Consider the following 18,399-nt stretch of genomic DNA (forward strand, 5'->3'; position numbering starts at 1 on the left):
ATATTCTTAGTTTTCTGAACATTTTAATGATATATTGGTGATGAATTTTGTCAAATGATTTTATTGCATTTTTCCTGTGTTCTGTTAACATGTTGAATTACAATGATTATTTTAAAAATGTTAAGATATGCATTTCCTTTTTATATATGGCTTAATTCAAGTTGCTAATAATCTGGTAAAAGAGTTTTGTATCTATGAGGATCATAGCTTTTTTTTTACTCTTGTGTTCTTTGGTTTTGATGTGAGATAAATATTGACTTCAAAAAAGTGAATTGACAGCCTTCTCTACTTGTATTTTTTGAATATTTGTATGGGATTGGTGTTTTTTCTCCCTTAAATGCTACATAGAATGCACCAGTGAAGACATCTGGACCCAAGGTTTTCTTTGTAGGAAGGAGTTTCATATCTCTCTCTCTCTCTCTCTCTCTCTCTCACACACACACACACACACTATGTATAAGGCTATTCAGCTATTCTATTTTTTCTTCATTTGTTTTTGTATCTTTTAAGGAATTTTTTCATTTTATCTAAATTGTCAAACTTATTGCCCTAAAATTGTTCTAAACATTCACTTTAAAAAAAAAATCTTTTTAGTGCCTGTACCATCATTGTTCTTTCCTGTCTGAATACCACCCCATTGTCATGACTCTCCAATCCACTTTTCTTGTGGTCCAAATTTGATGGTAGTGAATCCTTTCATTTTTTTTTTAATCAAGAAAATGTTTATTTTGTCTTATTTTTGCCATATTTTGCCCTTTATTTTTATATTTTAAAATGGCACATACTTGAAATATAAAGTATTTAGTATTAATTTTTGTATATGGTATAAGGTATGGATAGAGAAGCTACATGTTGTTGACTATGGGTGTTCAATATTCCTGCAACATTTATTGAAAACAATATCCATGGAAATCCATTGGCTGAATATGTGTAGGCCTATTTTTGTTCTCTCCTGTTCCTTGATTTCTTTGGCTATCTTTATGCTATCATTTTCATTATTGTAATCTTATAATGAGTTTTCAAATCAGCTGTGTAAATCTTCCAATTTTGTTCTTTTTCAAAGTTGTTTTGAGTACACCAGGTTTTTGTTTGTTTTTACATTTCACTTTCACAATCACTTTGAAAATTTCTGGAACAAAAAAACTTGTTGAACTTTGAATGATATCACATCTCATTTGTAGAGTAATTTGGGAGAGTTGAACTCATGACAATATTGAGCACAGTATACTTCTCGATTTATTAAACCTCTCATCTCTGTCACTAATATGTTATTGTTTAGGTAATACAGGTTTTTCTTATGTATCCTATGGTTTTTCTTTCTTTTGATACCGTGAATTTTTTCAACTGATTTTCAAATATTAGAACAACCTCACATCCTGGGATGAACTGTATTGATCATGAGATCCTCCTTCCCTTTTTTTGGAGTCAGGTCTAACTCTGTTGCCCAGGCTGACCTCAAACTTGAAGCCTCCTGCCTCCACCTCCTGAGTTGTGGTAACCCTTTTTCACAATTTGGGATTCCATCATCTACCATTGTATATGAATGTTTGTCTCCATGTGCATGAGGATTGTTGATCTGAACTTTTCTTGTAGTATCTTCTTATGAGTTTGGTATCAGGGTAATTCTGGCTTCGTAGAATGAATTGGAAAATGTTCCTTTCTCATCAATTTTCTGGAACGGTTTGTGTAAAATTGACATTATTGCTTCCTTAATATTTGCTAACATTGACTAGTGAAGTCATCTTGGCCTGAAATTTTCTTTTTCGGAAGGTTTGAAACTTTAAATAAAATTTGTGTAGCAAATATAGGACTATTCCATTTTCTTATTTTTGGTTGACTTTTGGTAATTTTTGTCTTTTTAAGAAATTTATCTGTTTTACAGTTGCCTAATTTTTTAGCATAACATTTTTTATGATATTAACTTTTATGTCTGTATAATCTGTAGTGATGTCACTTCATTTCACTCATTTCTGATGTTGGTGACTTGTGTCTTTTCTGTTTTACCTATCAGTCCATCTAAAGGATTACGAATTTATCAACACTTTCAAAGTACCAGATTTTGGTTTCATTAGTTTTTCTCGGTTTCTTTTCTATTTTTAAAAAGGGCATTGATTTTTCTGTCTTATTTCCTTCCTTCTTAAATGTGGAATTTAGTTTTATTTTCTTTTTCTCACTTAAGTGAAAGTTGAGCTCATTGTTTTGAGCTTAACTGTATTCTTTTACTAATCGGTGCTATTAACTTCCCTCTGGGTTTTGCACAACTGTTAATATAATGTTTTCATTTTCATTCATTTAAAAATACTTTCTATTTTGAAATAGAAATATTTCAAAATATTTCCTTTTGATTTATCCTTAATCCATAGATTATTTTAAAGTGTGCTAGTTTAATTCCAAACACTTAAGAATTTTTCAAATATCTTTGTTATTTATTTCTAATTTAATTCCATTGTGGTCACAGAACATACACTGTATGTTTGGATCCTTTTAAATTATTGGTACTTTGTCAGTGTTCTTGATAAATGTTTTGTGTGCATTGTGTTTTCTGCTGCAGTTGAGTACAGTGACCTGTGAATAATCATATCAAGTTGGTTGATAGTGATATTCAAGTCTTTCTATACCCTTTCTGATTCTGATTTGGGTACACTGTCAGTACTGTACCCAATTTCCTGTCTATTACAAGGTTTCCCCCCCTCTGACTGTGGGAAATGAACAATTCCTAGCCCTGTGTAACATCTTGAAATTGTTTTATGTGATCTTTTTCTGGGTTCTTTCCGAGCTTGTGTAGTTTCCTCACATATCTAATCTGTGGGGTTTTTTTAGAAATATTTTTATTAGTTTTTGATGAACCTTTATTTTATTTATTTGTATTTGGTGCTGAGAATGGAACCCAGTGCCTCATACATGCCAGGCAAGTGCTCTATCACTGAGCCACAACTCCAGCCTCTGTTTTTTTTTGTTTTTTTTTTTGGTATTGAGGATTGAACCCAAGGATGTTTTTACTACTGCACCATGTCCCCAGCCCTTTTTATTTTTTATTTTGAGATGAGGTCTTGTGAAGTTGCTTAGAGCCTCACTAAGTTGCTGAAGTTGGCTTTGAACTACTATCAGTCCTCCTGCCTGAGCTTCCTGAGTCACTGGGATTATCCAAACATACAGTGTGTAGATTATGGGTGTCACCATTATATGTCTGTCTGCTCTGTAAGAACAGCTGTGATGTGGTCTGAAAGTGTGTATCCTGGAGTCCATATGTTGGAGCTTAACCCCAAGGAGATGTATTAGGAGGGGGCTTTGGGAACGGATTAGGTCATGAAGGATCTGACTTATGAGTGGGACTCATGTCCCATCCTCATGTCCTTTTCTTGTAGAAAAGGCTGGAGAGAGTTAGCCCCCTTTGCCCTTTCTTCTTTTCCATGGGAGGACACACAGTTAACCTCACACAGTGAAGATGCAGCAGGAAGACTCAGGCTCTCTCTGGACACCAAGTGCGCTGGTGCTTTGATCTTGAATTTCTCAATCTCTAAACTGTGCAAAATAAATTTGTATTATTGATCACCATCCCATCTAAAGTGGTTTGTTATGGAAGCAGAAACTAAGAAGAGCTGGTTGAAATTTCTGACTATAAGAGTGGATCTATTTCCTTTTTTTGTTGATTGGTTTTCCTGTAATTAGCTGCATAAACATTTAGAATTGTAATGGTCTCCAGAACAATTGAATTGACTCTTTGATCATTGTGAAAAGACCTTCTTTATCCCTTGTAATATTCTTTACTCTGAAATCTATTTTGTGTATTATTAACATAAGCATTCCTTGATTATTATTAGCATGGGTCACCTTTTAATCTACTTGGGTCTTTATATTTAAGGAAGGTTTATTTTAAGCAGCATAGAGCTAGGTCTTATGATCTAATTTGCTCTCATATCTAGCAGTCTCCTTGGAATTAAAGTGTTTATCCTACTTTAATTTAATGTGGTTATTGATGTGGTTGTGTTTAAATCTTAAATTGTTGTGTTTATTAATCTGTTCAGTCTATTCTCCTTTTATCTTTCCTTCTTAGTAGTTTAGTGATTTCATCTTATCTTTTTTTTTTTTAACTGTCTATGACTTGTGGATGTTTTTAGTGGTTGTTTACCTTCAAGTCGTATTCTGTCTCCTCTTCCAGAAGACTCTTAAGACAGTGCACAGATTTCCATTTCTTCCCTTGGGGCCTGTATGCTGTGGTTGTTGGGCTTTTTACATTGTACATGTGCTACAGTCCCCATGGCACATTATTACTTTTGCCAGAATTAGCTCATAGTTTAAAATTTTTTTTGATAAACTGTTATGTGTTTTCTTATTATTCTTACTGCTTTTCAGTGTGTGTGTAAATTCTGATCTGCTATGTTTTTCTTTGTGCCTTAAGGATTTCTTTTAACATTCCATGTGTTTTTATCTGTTAGTTAAAAATTGTCGCAGCTTTATTTGTCTGAAAAATATCTATTTCTTTCTTTCTTTCCTTCTTTCTTTCTCTCATATTTGCAATGGGTAAAGGATATAGTCAGGAATCCCCCCCAGTATTTGACACATGTTGCTCTACTGTCCCTCCCTTGCCTGGTTTCTCATGGGAAGTCAGCTGTCATTCTTGTGTTTGTTTCTCTGAATGTATCTTTTTCTTTGTTTGCTTTTAAGATTTTCTTTTCTTTCTTTTTTTTTTTTTTTTGTCATTAATTTCAAGCAGTCTAAGTGACATTCCTTGGTGTATTTTTTTTTCTGTATGTTTTAGGGTTTGGGGGTTCTTTTTATCTGTACATTTATGGTTCTAATCAAATTTGGCATTTTTTGAGTGGTTATTTCTTTTTGTTTCCCTCAGCCTCCACCCATCCCTTCTCCAATCACATTCATGTTAGGATTTTCAGATTTGTTCCATAGCTCACGGTGGTGGTTCTTCCCCGGTCTTCAAGGGTACTGGCCATTTCTTGTACAGTGGCTTATCTGCTACCTTGAGCAGACATTGCTTCATTTCATTGCTGTGTGTTTCATTTGGGTCTTTTAGAAATATCTCCATGTGGACTGTCTTTAACATTCTCACGCTTTCCTCGCCTTCTTGGCCACGTCGTAGGTAGCACGCAGCGGAAACTGTTCTATTGTTGTTTTCTCTTCACTCTGTCACCTGGGTTACTCCTGGGTCTCTGCTGATGGAGTTCCTTCACCACCGGTGGCCCTTCCCTGCATCTCTCTAGGTCTGCTCATTCTTGATTGGATGTCAGACATTGTGAATTTTACTTGCTGGGTGCTCAAGATTTGGTTCTTCCTTTACATGTTCTTGAGATATTATTCTTGGTTCCAGTTGTATTGCTTGGAAACAGTTTGCTCTTTTTGAGGATTTTAAGTTTTATTTGGTGGAATCCAAACAGCCACTATGCTAGAGGGAATTTGGCCTCATGGCTGACAGCAGTATACTAATGTCCTGTGTATCACAGGTCTTCCCCCCTTGACTGGGGAAACATGAACAATTCCTAACCCTTTGTGACACCTTGAAGTTGTTTTGTGTATTCCTTTCTGGGTTTTTCCCCTGAGCTTAGGTAGTTTCCTCATATGAATAACTCACTGACCACTACTGATATTATATGTTACAGGGAAAGGAGTGTTAATATCTATTTTCAGTTCTGTCAGTTTTTGATCATGTATTTTGAAAGTCTGTTGTTAGGTGTATACATATATGGGATTGTTTCGTCTTCTAGATAAGTTAACATTTTTATCTTTTCATAATAACTTGTATTCCTGGCAGTGTAACCTGCTCTGAAGTCTACTTTGACTGATGTTAATGTCAGCCTCTCTAGATTTCACTTGCTTGTGGTTTTTTTCTGTCCTTTTACCTCTAATTTATTTCATTGTATTTAATTTATTTCATTGTATTTAAGCCCAGGTGGCTTCAGATTTCTGGGCTCAAGTCATCCTCCTTCCTCAGCCTTTCAGAATTTAGGGTTTAGTGTGTCTTTTTTTAAAAGTTGAACTCCAACTTGAGTCTTTGTGTTGGTGGTTTTAGAAAATTTATAGTTAACATAATTACTGATAGGGTTGAATCTGGGCTTACCATTTTTTTATTATTACTTTTACTCTGTCTCCAGTTTTTATTCTTCTTCCTTTTTTTTCTGTCTTCTTTGGATGATTTTAATATTCTTTTTTATTGTTATCATACACCATGATGTAGATGAATGTCCCCAAACATGCACATGTAAATGCTTAGTGCCCAGAGTGCCACTGTTGGGAGATACTGTGGACATTCAGAGGTGGGGTCTATGGAAAGCCTAGGTCCTGGGTGGACCCTTGGGAGGGGCTAGGGGACCCAGGTCTCCCTGACCTTCTCCCTGACTTGTAATGAGAGCGTTCCCTCGCTCTGACACACTCCTGCCCTCACGTGCCACCCCTGTTGGAGGAGGCTCAGTCCAGTGGAACTGCCCAGTCTTGGACCTGAACCTTCAGAACCATGAGACAAAACAAACCTCTCTTTACAGATAGTAAAGTGTTAGGTGTTTCATTGTAATAACACGAAACTGAGTGATTTATTAGTTTTATCTATTAGCATTTTGGCTTTTTGCAGTATATGTTTAGGCAATTGCTGGAAGGATTTTAATATGCGTGCCTAATTTTTCACAATTCTACATATTCTAATATTTTTACCTCTTCAAGTAAAGCATAAAATTTTTTAATCAGATGGATCTTCTTACCCTCTATCCTTTTTGTAGAGTTAGATATGGATTATATTTTCATAAATTAAAGGTCTCCTGCCCAGATGATGTAATAACTTATTTTCAACAGTCATACATATTTCAGATAACTTAAGTAAAGAGGAAACGTTCTAAAAATGTTTTCCCAGTCCTTTGCCTTTGTTGTCACTCTCCTTCACCCCTGAAGTCCCAGGTGTTCTCTGGCAGTATTCCCTCCGACCTGGAGAGCTTCCCTGAGTGTGGGTTTTAGGTGGAACGGGTCTGCTGCACGGTGCACTCAGGTCTTCTCCGCTCCTGAAGGGCTCTTCCTAACACTGTTCTTACTGTCCGTGCAGCGCTGGTCCGCACCCTCTCTTTGACTGTTTTCAGTGTTCCACTGTCTTCTGGACTTACATGTAATTCTTCATTTTTTTTTTCTTTTCCTGAGTGTGTTCAGTATTTTTAAAAGGGCTTTTCAGCAATTTGATTGTGATGGGCCAGGACTTGGTTTTCTTTGAACTATCTTCTTTGTGGTTGCATAGTCTTTTGACTCTCACAGTTTATGATGTTCACCAAATTTGGATGAATGTTAATTAATACTTGGAGGAAGAGGGAAGTACTTGGAGGGAAAGGAAAGGGAGAGGGAGAAGGAAAGAGGCCATTGTGGGCTTACTCCACGTGAGGTCAGCAGTAGGTTCTGTTCACTTTTAGATTCCGTATTTTTTCTTTCCTTCTGGAACTTGCTGAAGGGTTTTAATCACAGTATCTTCCAGTTCACTAGTTTCTTTCGCAGTGTCTCATCTGCTGTTAATTTTATCTAACATATTTCCATCTCAAACATTGCCCATTTCATCTCTGGAAGTTCAATTTGAGGCTTTTTTTTTTTCTATTTCTTCTGTATCTCTGCGTACCGTGCCCATCTGAGTGCTGAGGTTGCTTATTGTTTCTGTGGCCTTCTGTGGACAGAGCTAGGACATATTTTTGTTTTTAAAACAAAATACACTGTTGTTTATGCTGATTCTTTCAATTCAAATTTAGGATCCCAGAATTTTCTTTTGCTTTGTTTTTAATATTTTCATTTCTTTTTGCCTGAAAGATTTTATTTCTGTGTACCTTAACACAATTTTGGGGTTATATACTGGCACTAATGATAAATGAATGTCAGCAGTTTAAACTTTTTAATAGTTCTTTTTGTCCACAATGGGTATCTAATTAGGATCTATTATCAAATTACTGGTTTTCCATTAATGTATATTCAACTAAGGCTCTTTCATTAAATTAGTGTGCTTTAAAGTCTCTTAAAAGAAATCCTCCTTGTGTGGTTAACCTACCAAATCAATATTTGGTTAATTTCATTTGCTTAATTTTGCTTTCACATTTTATAGATTGCTTTTTAAGTTAATTTTGTTGTATAATTTAATAAAATATGTACATGAGTCTAGAGAAAGAGTTGGCAAGCTCCAGCTTGTGGGTCCAGTTTGGCCTGTGAGCTGTTTTTACGTGGCCCTTGAGTGCAGAATGTTTCTCACATGTTAACCAGCCCCAACACTGACACACACTATTCAGCAGTGACTGTATGTAGCCCCCTGAAGTAGTGTGGTCTGGCCCTTTACAGAAAAAAAAAAAAGAAAACAAAACAAAAAAAAACAACTGTGACCTTTGTTCTCAAGTCATATCTTCAAAACAAGGGGCAGTATACCAATGACAGCAGTATACCAATGTCCTATGAGAGAATGATGAAAAGTCTTACCCATAACCCTGTCTCTACCATTCTGTCTTCCCTTCTCTAGAGAAAAAATTTTTATTTACTGATTTTCATTTTTGGTTTATCTTTCCACTTTCTCTAGTGTAAGCAGCTGGGGTGTGGCTCAGTGGTAAAGCGCTTGCCTGGCCTGCATGAGGTCCTGGGTTCCAGCCCCAGCCCTGCAATAAGTGAGTAGATCAATAGACGAGAAACAAGCGACACTTACTGCAGCTGCATGCCCAAGGAGCACACTGTCCTCCGATGCTGCACTGCCCCACTGCCTGGCGTCTCTCCACCGGGCCCGGGCAGGCCAGAGCACCTGCTTCTCCTCCACAGGCCTGCATTCTGGGTGTCCTGAACGTCCTGCAGGGTACTCAGCCTTTCTTGCTTGATGGATGCTGGGCTGTGTCCATTTCTTTATTTTCATAGGCCGTGCTGCTTTCCATGACATCGTGTGACTCTGGGGTCAGTTCTCAGAAGTGGGGTTGCTGGTCTGTAGCGTTGCTGGGTAGCTATGCACCACTTCATTTTGGTAGAAGTGGTGCAGACCCTGTGTGCAGGGGCCGTGTGTGGGTGCAGCACGTCTGTGCCCAGCCCCCAGTCACCTGTGGAGTGTGTTAGCAGACTTTGTGGTCTTGTCCGTCAGGTAGGTAGTGCTTGGCGTCTGGTGTCTCTGTCACGACCAAGGCAGGAGAGTCGGAGCCTCTGTGAGCTGTTCTGCTGCCCATTTTCTACAGAGCTCTTGGTCCTTTTCATCTGTTTTTAGAAACAGTCTCTGAATTATTGATGGTGACCTTTGACTCTACTGTAAGTCGTAAATATTCTTTCCATTTGTCTTACTTCACTTCTTCTGTTTATTCACTTCTTTTCTGCCAGCCGAGAGTGTTTTTTCTCTTTTTGTATTTTCATGTAGTTTTCTCTTACTGCTTATGGTTTTGGGAGTCACAGTTGGGAAAGTTCTTCCAAGTTTGAGGTTCTGGAGAAATTCATTCATGTTTTCTCCCATTTTTAATGTTTTTTTTTTTTTTTTAAACATGTAAATTTTTATTTCTGTTCAAACGTATCAGCAGGGCACTGCTGACAGTCAGTGTACTATGTGTTGGCTCCTTGTGTGAATGGAAACCCTGGAAGGGGGCCCGTGCTGCCCTCCAGCTCAGTTTTAGTGAGGACTGCCTGCATCCTGGCGTTGGAGGAGACCGGAGTGCTTATCTTCTGGGCAGAGGAATGGAAGTGTGGAGAGAAGGGACTTGCCCAAGAACACTTAGCTCTATCCTGGGGTGCCGGCTCTTGGCTGGCTCAGAAGAGGAGGCTCATGAGCATCTGCTGCGCGCTGGGTGCTCAGCTGGGCGTGACGCCTTTGTTAAGATGGAGGTCTCTTGTTGTCCTACATTACAGGTGTGGAGACTGAAGAACAGAGAGGCAACTTACTAGTCACACAACTAGTAATAGGCCTCGGACTTCCCGGGGCACTTGCCTAAGCACTTTGGCCCTCCCAGTTGGCGCCCTGTCCCTGTTCATCTGGAGAGGCCCTCCCCCTGCCTCTCGTGTTGATGTGGCACTGTGCCTGTGTGCACTCCCTCTGCCCTTCTCCCACCTCTGCCCAGGTCTTGGAGCAGCTTTTCTTGGCCTCCATGTCCCTGGGCCAGGGCAAGGCCTGGCCTGCTCTGATTCCGAGGGGCCTGTGAATGACCTCCGAGGTCTCCTTCAGGAGTCCGGTGGAGCCAGCAGCAGAGGGCCCGTGTGAGTTGCCTCGGCCTGGCTGCAGGATAGAGCTGGGGGCCTTGGGCCCTCCGGTTGCTGTCTTTTAAGTCACTGTTTTTCACTCATGCATTTACCCAGCAGTTAATCTAGCACACTTGACTGAGGCCTGCCAAGACTACCTCAGAGGCTGGGCAGTAAAGCTTTTGTCGTGGCGTGAGTGGGAGCCAAGGCTGGCGGGAAGGGAGCTCGGGCTCCTGAGGTGCCCAGAGCAGGGTCCCCCGCAGCCCCACTATGCCCAGGCCTGGGTGCAGAGCACTGGCAAGGTCCTGAGAGAAATGGCCCGCACCCTAGCCCTCCTCTTTCTGAGGACTCAACTCTGGGCCTGGAGAGGGAAGGGATCTCCCTGTGCACATGGTGGTCGCTGTGGGCTCCAGGCAGGAGCCTCGCCTGTGCCCTGGGCCTGTGCACTGGAGGCCAGAAGCCACGGAGGCACAGCGAGTCTTCCTGAGAGTCAGCAGCAGCCCAGCACTGCCCACGTTAGCTGGCGGCCCAGCTGAGCCTTGTGCTGGGCCTTCAGGGGTTTTTCATCACCCCTGCAGGTGTCACAGTCTGTCCTCCACTGTCCCCAAGGCTTTGTACCTGCTTGTCTGCCAGGACCTGAAGTTGCCAGAGGAGTCCCTTTTGGTTGCAGCTAGTCTAGTCTGGGCAATGACTTCCCCCTGGGATGGGAGGCACCAGCTGTCCATCTCATCAAAGTTGCCATAAAATCCACTAACCAGACACACAAATGGCCCCTCTGCTGTTTCCCAGGGACTGAGCAGCATGAAGGTAGTCAATCATGTTCCCAGACGATCGCTTAGACGATGGCTCCAAAGGCCAGCCTTCTACTGACAGCCGCGTTATTGGCAGGGATCGCCCATAACACGGCTTGTTTCCCGGCCATTCAGTTTTATGAGCAGCTTTTCTTGGCCTCCATGTCCCTGGGCCAGGGCAAGGCCTGGCCTGCTCTGATTCCGAGGGGCCTGTGAATGACCTCCGAGGTCTCCTTCAGGAGTCCGGTGGAGCCAGTGGGCTGGGCCATTTCTGTCTATTCTGGGGGAATGTATAGAGGTTTGCCTTGGGAGTGGCTGATGTGTGGGTAGGGCACGCAGGCAGTTCTGCTGTAGACAGAGCCAGGAGCCACAGCTCCTGGGCACCTTGCCTCCTCGGGGCCTTCACAACGCCTCCTGCATTCCTTCCTGTTCACCCGCTGCAGAGCCTGAGGGACCGAGGCTGGTGGGGAGCTGTGGTGATGGGCCACATGGAAGCTCGTGGTTCTGGCACAGAGATGGGAGTTGCCCAACATCCGTGGTGCCTGGCCACAGCAGTTTTATATGAGCTGGTGATACTCTGGGGGCTGTTCTGTGGCCACCATGGAGGAGAAATGTCTCAGTGCACAGGCCACACCCAGGGACATGTGCTGGCCAGATTTGCTTCTCTCCTGGTGTCTGGTGCCCAACTGTCTCCAGACTTCCTTTTCCTTCTGTGAAGCTTAGCGATTGAGAAGGCTTTGGGAGAAGAGAGAGGGGAAGGGAGGTGTGCAGGGCTGTTGGGGCCTGGGGTGGCCCATAGAGCTGGTGGTGCTGGGGTGAGACTGGACTCCACTGCTAGACCTGGAGCCAGTGAAGAGGTCTTTTCAGAGCCACCCTGTCAGAGCCTTGCTTCCTTGCCTCCCTTCTCACGAGAGTCGACAGTAACACTGCCTTGGGGTGCTGCTGTTCTTGGGAGCTGGGATGTGCAGCTCATCAGAGCAGGTATCATGCACTGTGATGATGTGCACGGTCCTTTCTCAGGTCCTCCCAGACTGGCAGGTAGACCATGGCAGCAGTAGCACAGCTCTGGGGGCCCTGGCAGGGCTTGGCACTGCATCCCAGCCCACCCTGTGAGGCTCAGGTGTGTCTGGTAGAAGCCTGGTGTGTGGAGAACACACAGGAAGCAAGTGCCAAGTAGCCCCTGCTGCCTAGGCTGCTGTTGCAGGCATCTTTGGGAGAAGAGAGAGGGGAAGGGATAGCTGTTGCAGGGCTGTCGGGGCCTGGGGTGGCCCATAGAGCTGGTGGTGCTGAGGTGAGATTGGACTCCACTGTCTCCCTGTCCTGCATCCAGGGGTCTGCAGGGTGACCTTTTCTGCTCCTTGACCACTTTTTGTGCCTCACGGGCCCACCTTGAAGTCACTTTAGCTGAAGGCTACTTCTGAAGAGACTCAGAGAAGAGCAGTCATTTGTTACTACCCTTGCCCATGAATTTAACCCCAGGAACTGGCCAGTAAGAAACTGAATTGGGGCCCCAGGCATGGGGAAAGGATCTGCACCACTCTGGCTGTGTGACCTTGAGCCAGTCTCTACCTCTCTGAACTTAGTATCTCTCACCTGTCTAAATGAAGTCTGTGGAGGGCTGTATTTAATGGGAATTCAGGGTGTGCACTTGAGAGGGAAAACAGAAAACACCAGTCAAAAATTTTTGCAGACTCAGTTTCTTGATTTGTGAAGACAGTTCATTCCACAGCTGGCAGGACTGAGCTGTGTTGGTGCCGCAGCCGTGTGTTGGCACCCTGGGAGCTGGAACCTCGGCGGCCTGGGCACACTGGCCTTTTCTGTCAGGGTGCAGTGATGTCACGGCATCCTTGTTTGTGAATGGAGCTTCTCTTGGTTCTCGGGTGGCCTCTCCCCTGCCCAGCCCAGGTGGAGTTGGAGCAGCAGAGGGTGTGGAAAGCAGCCTTGAAGAAGCAGAGGGGGCACAGTCAGAAGATGAGGTGTGCCTCCAGAGCTGGAGTGTGTCTGCCACTCTGGCCTTAGGGTCTGTCTCCAGGAATGCTTGCTCCCTGTATCTCTGTCACTCCTCCACGGACAATGGTTCGGGCCTTTGTGAGCTGGGAATTATGTGACGTCGATATTGATGAGTATCACCACGCCCTTGGGGGCCTCGAGCAAGGCCTGGGCCCTTCTTCAGCGCGTTTTCATGGGGCACCTGCTGTTCTCAAGGGGCCTGTGTGCTGGAGAGGCTGGTGCTTCGTTGGACCCACCCATGTGGCAGCAGGGGGACGCGGTCATGGGACTAGGCTGTCATGGGGGAGGCATCACAGAATAGCCCCAGGAGCTGCAGGCACTGGCCTGCTGGGAAGCCGGGGTTCCCCCTCTGCACAAGCACATGGGGCTGCTCTGCTAGAGCGAATATGGCCCAGAACCGCTTCAATAAACCCACCGCCTCCTGGGTGCCTGGGTAGGCACCTGCCCTGTGTGACCAGTTTCTACTCCTACAGGTGGTGAGAGGCTACAAGGCAACCATCCAGCAGACCTTGGACATCCTCTTTCTCCAGGAAGGCTCTGAGTTCCTGAGCAGCACCGACGCTTCTACCCGGGACTCTGCTGACCGTACTATCATTGCCTGGGATTTCCGGACCTCCGCCAAAATCTCCAACCAGATTTTCCACGTGAGAAGCTCTATTTGGCAATGTTCTCAGTTTCAACCCTGACATGTTCCTGTATCCCTGGTCTGTCTGGGTTCCCAGGCCCCTCCTGTGGGACAGGGTTCAGCTGCCTGAAATCTTCAGGATGGGGCCCAGGAGCGAGCTGCCAGCACTGTCTACAGGCCCCCAGAACAGCGCTCCTGCTTTCCTATCCTCACACAGGACCCACCACAGTTGGGGCAGCCCCACTAGATGAAGGGAAAATGGCCCTGTGACCTGAGAGGCCCTAAGCCTCCCACTGCCAGCCCAACCAGCCAAGCAGAAGGGGTGTCTTGACTTCTCTTGCTCAGCATCTTTGGTAGGTGGTGCTTGAAGTAGAACACCTTTGCTAAAGTCCTGCGTTCATCACCTGCAAGGTGGGCCATGGGACCATTATTTAGCCCCCCGCCCCCATACTGGTGATTGTACCCAGGGGCGCTATACCACTGAGCTACACTCCTAGCCCTTTTTATTTTTCATTTTGAGGCAGGGTCTTGTTAAGTTGCTGAGACTGGCCTTGAACTTGCCATCCTCCTGCCTTAGCTTCCCAAGTAAGCTGAGAGGGCCTCTACACCAGCTTATTAAGCCTCTTTTTTGGAGGGGCGTAACTGGGGATTGAACTCAGGGCACTTGACCACTAAGCCACATCTCCTGCCCAATTTTTTTTTGTATTTTATTTAGAGATGGGGTCTCACTGAGCTACTTTGTTCCTCACTCTTGCTGAGGTTGGCTTTGAATTCACGATACTCCTGCCTCTGCCTCCTGAGCCACTGGGATTATAGGTGTGTGCCACCGTGCCCAGTTAAGCCTCTTTAATTTTTACTTTTCCTGTTAGAAAATTAAGAATGAGAGTTAGATGCTATGGCCTTTGCCCGTAGTGTCAGCTATTCAGGAGGCTGTAGCAAGAGGATCACTTGAGCCCAGGAGTTGGAAACCAGCCTGGGCAACATACAAGGCCCTGTCACAAAACAAAAACAAACAAACAACAACACCACCACCAACAACAAAACAGAAAATTGAGGATGATATTCTTTACTACAGAAAGTGGTTTTGAGAATTAAGGGAGAATGCTCATAAAGAGCACCTAGCACAATGCTAGGCGCAGGGAGTGCTGCATTATGTTTTCACTGTCTTTACCAGTATCGGCGCCACATTCGCTGTCCCCCACCAGCACCAGTGTCATCACCACCACTCCTTGTCCTCCCCCCATCATCATCTTCACCATCACTATTACTGTCAGCACCGACACCATCCTGGCTCCCATCATCACTACAATAGTCACCACCTGATCATCACTACCGTCATCACACCACAGTACCACCACCAGCGCCACAGCCACCATCACCACCACCAGCACCACAGTCACCACCACTACAACCACCATCATCACAATCATGACCACCACTACCAGTTATCACAACTGTCCCCACCAGCACCCGTCACCACCACCAGCACCACCGCATCACTACTACAGCCACCACCACCAGCACCACTGTCACTAGCACCAGCACCACAGACACCAGCACCAGCACCAGCACCACAGTCATCACTACTATAGCCACCACCAGCAGCACCAACCCCATTATTACCACTGTTGCCTTTGGAGATTGCAAATCTGAGTTTAAAGTGCTGTCATGTGTGCAGGCCCCTTCTCCTTGTTTTGACGGTTCCAAGTGGCCTGAGCAAATCGACTGCCTCCTCCCTACAGGGGTTTCTAATGCTGCCCACTAGGAAGGAAAGGCCCCGGGAAGGGCTCAGGGGCACGCCTGACCACGGAGGGCACCTCTGACCATGGAGGGCACCTGTCTGCAGGAGCCCGTAGAGACCTGGAGCCAGGCTGATGAAGCATGTCCTGCCTGAGCTGCTGGCCGGGCACAGCTGCCTCCGTGCTCTGTGGGGCAAGCAGGTGCTGTGCCAGCAGCTCACGCCAGGGAGCACATCATCCGGCCACCGTGGCTTCTGTGCCTCTGATGTATATTGTCCTGAGGGCTCCTCACTTTGTCCTCTTGAGTGGGGTCATTTCAAGACTCTGACTTAAGTCTCACACGTTAAAGGCCAGGTCTAGTTGAGGGGGGAGTTCTTAGAGTTCTTTCTGTGGGGACCCCACCCCCTTGTGATTTGAACAGTTTATTCCCACTTTACCTATTCATTTGGCCATTTACCTCCTCATTTCCTGGGCCTTTTGGCTATGTGAGACCCTGGGTTGGGCAAGGCTGGGCCATGGGACTGGGGTTCACCATGGAGGTAGGGAGGTGGGCAGGACCACATGAGGCAATGTCCCAGGGCTCAAGAATTAGGATGTGGATATATTTGGGGGCCATTTTTTATCCTGCCACAGGGTTTCAGGTAGCTTCTAGGAGCTGGAGAAGGGCAAGGAAATGAGATCCCACACAGCCTGGTGAAGGGACACAGCCCTGAGGACATCCAGATTTTAGCCCAGTGAGAATCCCATCAGATTTCTGACCTCTAAAACTGCACAATAACTTTGTGTTGTTTTAAGCCACTAGATTACAGCGGCAGTAGGAAACTCATTCAGACCTTCAAGCCAAGGCCTGGCGGGAGGGTACCAGGCCTCAAGAGCAGAGTGAAGGCTGGAGGTGAAGACCCCCGGAGCAGCCTTCTCTGACCTTCCTGTGGTCTTGCTGTTTCTCAGGAGAGATATACCTGCCCCAGCCTTGCCTTGCACCCAAGAGAGCCTGTATTCCTGGCACAGACCAATGGAAACTACCTGGCCCTCTTCTCTGCTGTGTGGCCTTACCGGATGAGTAGACGGCGGCGCTATGAAGGACACAAGGTACACAGAGCCTCCTGGTAGGCAGCACCAGAAATGGACTTGGGGCCCAGGGCACGATCCTCTGTCTGGGTAGATTCTGCCTTCTCTTTCCTAGGCTTTTGTCTACCCCAGATCCTGGGCCAATCTGAAAGCACTAGTGAGCTCATAAGGACAGTGGTGGAGTTGAGGGCAGGAGCAAGCCAGAATGGGCATGGGGCCATCTCTGCATCAGCCTCTTCCCACCCAAGGCCTCCTTTGCTGGGCAGAAGGGGCCAGAAACTTATCACTGAGGCTGCTCCAGCCGGCTTCCTCTGGACCCTCCTTGGAATGTGGCACATTCCAGAGCCTCTCAGAAGAACTGGCTTGGCCTCAGGGCTGCTGGGCCTCAGGTGTTCCTCAGTAGAGTGGAGTCATAATCCTGATGCACAGGTATCCTTGAGGACTGGGTGTGGCCCACTCACCACCCCCATGTCTCTACAGGTCGAAGGCTATGCAGTGGGCTGTGAGTGTTCTCCGTGTGGTGACCTGCTGGTGACAGGCAGTGCTGATGGCCGGGTCCTGATGTTCAGCTTCCGCACAGCCAGCAGGGCATGTACGCTGCAGGGGCACATGCAGGCCTGTGTTGGCACCACCTACCACCCCGTGCTGCCCTCCGTCCTCGGCACCTGCTCCTGGGGAGGTGACATCAAGATCTGGCACTGATCCCAGCTGGGCCTGGGGCCCCCTTCTTCCTCAGGGAAGGGAGTTTGGGCACTGAAATTGGCTTTGGGTTGGACCTAGGCAGATGCTGCCTCCACCACCTGCTGAACCTCTGTTTCCTCATTTGTAAAGTGGGGACAAGAATCTGTCTCAGGGTTTTGAAGACTACATGAGTGAAAGCACCTGCCAGGTGGCCGGTGATGCCCAATAAACGTTGCTTTTCTACTTCTTAGGCTATGTCAGCAACAGATGTGCATTAGCAGCTCTCTCCTGCCACCCAACTCCCAGGCCCACTGGGATGCTGAAGACAAGAGAGGGCAGGGGAGCTCGAGGTGGGCCATTCTGCTTTGCTGATCCTGAGAGGAGTGTCTCCAGGGCCAGCGGGCTCTGCGCCTGGCTCTGCCCTTGGGAACCCTGTGCTAGAGCTCTGTGGCCCTGCCAGCCTCACAGGGCCCCAGCCCCTTCCTCCCGCACAGTATGTCCATCTGGTCCCTGCTCTGCCCAAGACTCGCATCCCCTGGGATGACTGACTATCCTGGGGAAGGGGTGATGTGGAGAAGCAGTCCCTGCAGAGCCTCGCGGAGCTGGGCTGGGTGAACCTTGACTCCTCAGGGGCCTGGGCATGTCAGTGCACACTGAATCCCACCAGAACTGTCGTTGAGGGGCCATGCCTGCTAGGAGGGCACATGCAGAACCCAAGGCCCCCCCCACCCACCAGCAGATGAGGGTGGGGACCCCAGGTGGCTTGGAAATCCTCCTGGAGGAGGCAGGCCTCCAGCTGGCAAGGAGGGCATCCTGGAGGGCAGGCAGCAAGGAAATGCTGAGGATGCGAGGAGGAGGCTGGGGCAGGCTGAGAGCCGTGCAGCTTGTCCACTCACTGCTGCTGAGACGTGGCAAGGCACCTCCCCTCCCAGCCTGTTTTCCATCTACAAAGTGGGAAGTCAGAGGAGCTGGCCCGCAGGCTTGCTGGGGGCGGGGGCTGAGGAGAGGGCAACTCTCTTGGGGTGTCGGGCACAATGGTGCCAGCTATGGGAGGAGGCTGAGCTGGCCCAGGGCTGCCGTGTGAGGCAGTTCAGTGTGCGCGGGGGAGGGGGGTCTTCTTGGGGTCCACAGGAAGGGTATCCTAGACAGAGGAATGAGCAGAGCAAAGGCCTTGATTTGTCCTGTGCTGAGGGCCTAACCCTTCCACCTTCATCCTTGTGGCCTTGTCCCCAGTCCACTGTCAGAGCAGAGCAGAGCAGTCTGCAAAATAGATGTCATGCAGAGGCAGTGCCAACCGTGTGCTTAGCCTGGAGTGAGGAAGCCGGAGCTGAGCATG

At 46.5% G+C, this 18,399-nt stretch overlaps 1 protein-coding gene across 6 annotated transcripts in view; it reads left to right on the forward strand.

The window, feature by feature from the left end:
- The window catches only part of Wdr25 (WD repeat domain 25), a 132,730-nt gene extending 115,417 nt beyond the window's left edge, over window positions 1-17,313 (forward strand). For all 6 annotated transcript variants that reach the window (XM_058573219.1, XM_046426335.2, XM_046426334.2 and 3 more), the window contains 3 exons: window positions 13,424-13,594; window positions 16,263-16,403; window positions 16,863-17,313. In XM_058573219.1, the coding sequence (XP_058429202.1) occupies window positions 13,424-13,594; window positions 16,263-16,403; window positions 16,863-17,084 (534 nt within the window). In that variant the 3' untranslated portion in view covers window positions 17,085-17,313. The remainder of the gene's footprint in view (window positions 1-13,423; window positions 13,595-16,262; window positions 16,404-16,862) is intronic.
- The last annotated feature ends 1,086 nt before the right edge of the window (window positions 17,314-18,399 follow it).

This window comes from Marmota monax, unplaced genomic scaffold (assembly GCF_021218885.2).
Source record: "Marmota monax isolate L192 unplaced genomic scaffold, Marmota_monax_Labrador192_F-V1.1 WCK01_AAM20220418_F8-fsc00183, whole genome shotgun sequence".
Classification (NCBI taxonomy): Eukaryota; Metazoa; Chordata; class Mammalia; order Rodentia; family Sciuridae; genus Marmota; species Marmota monax.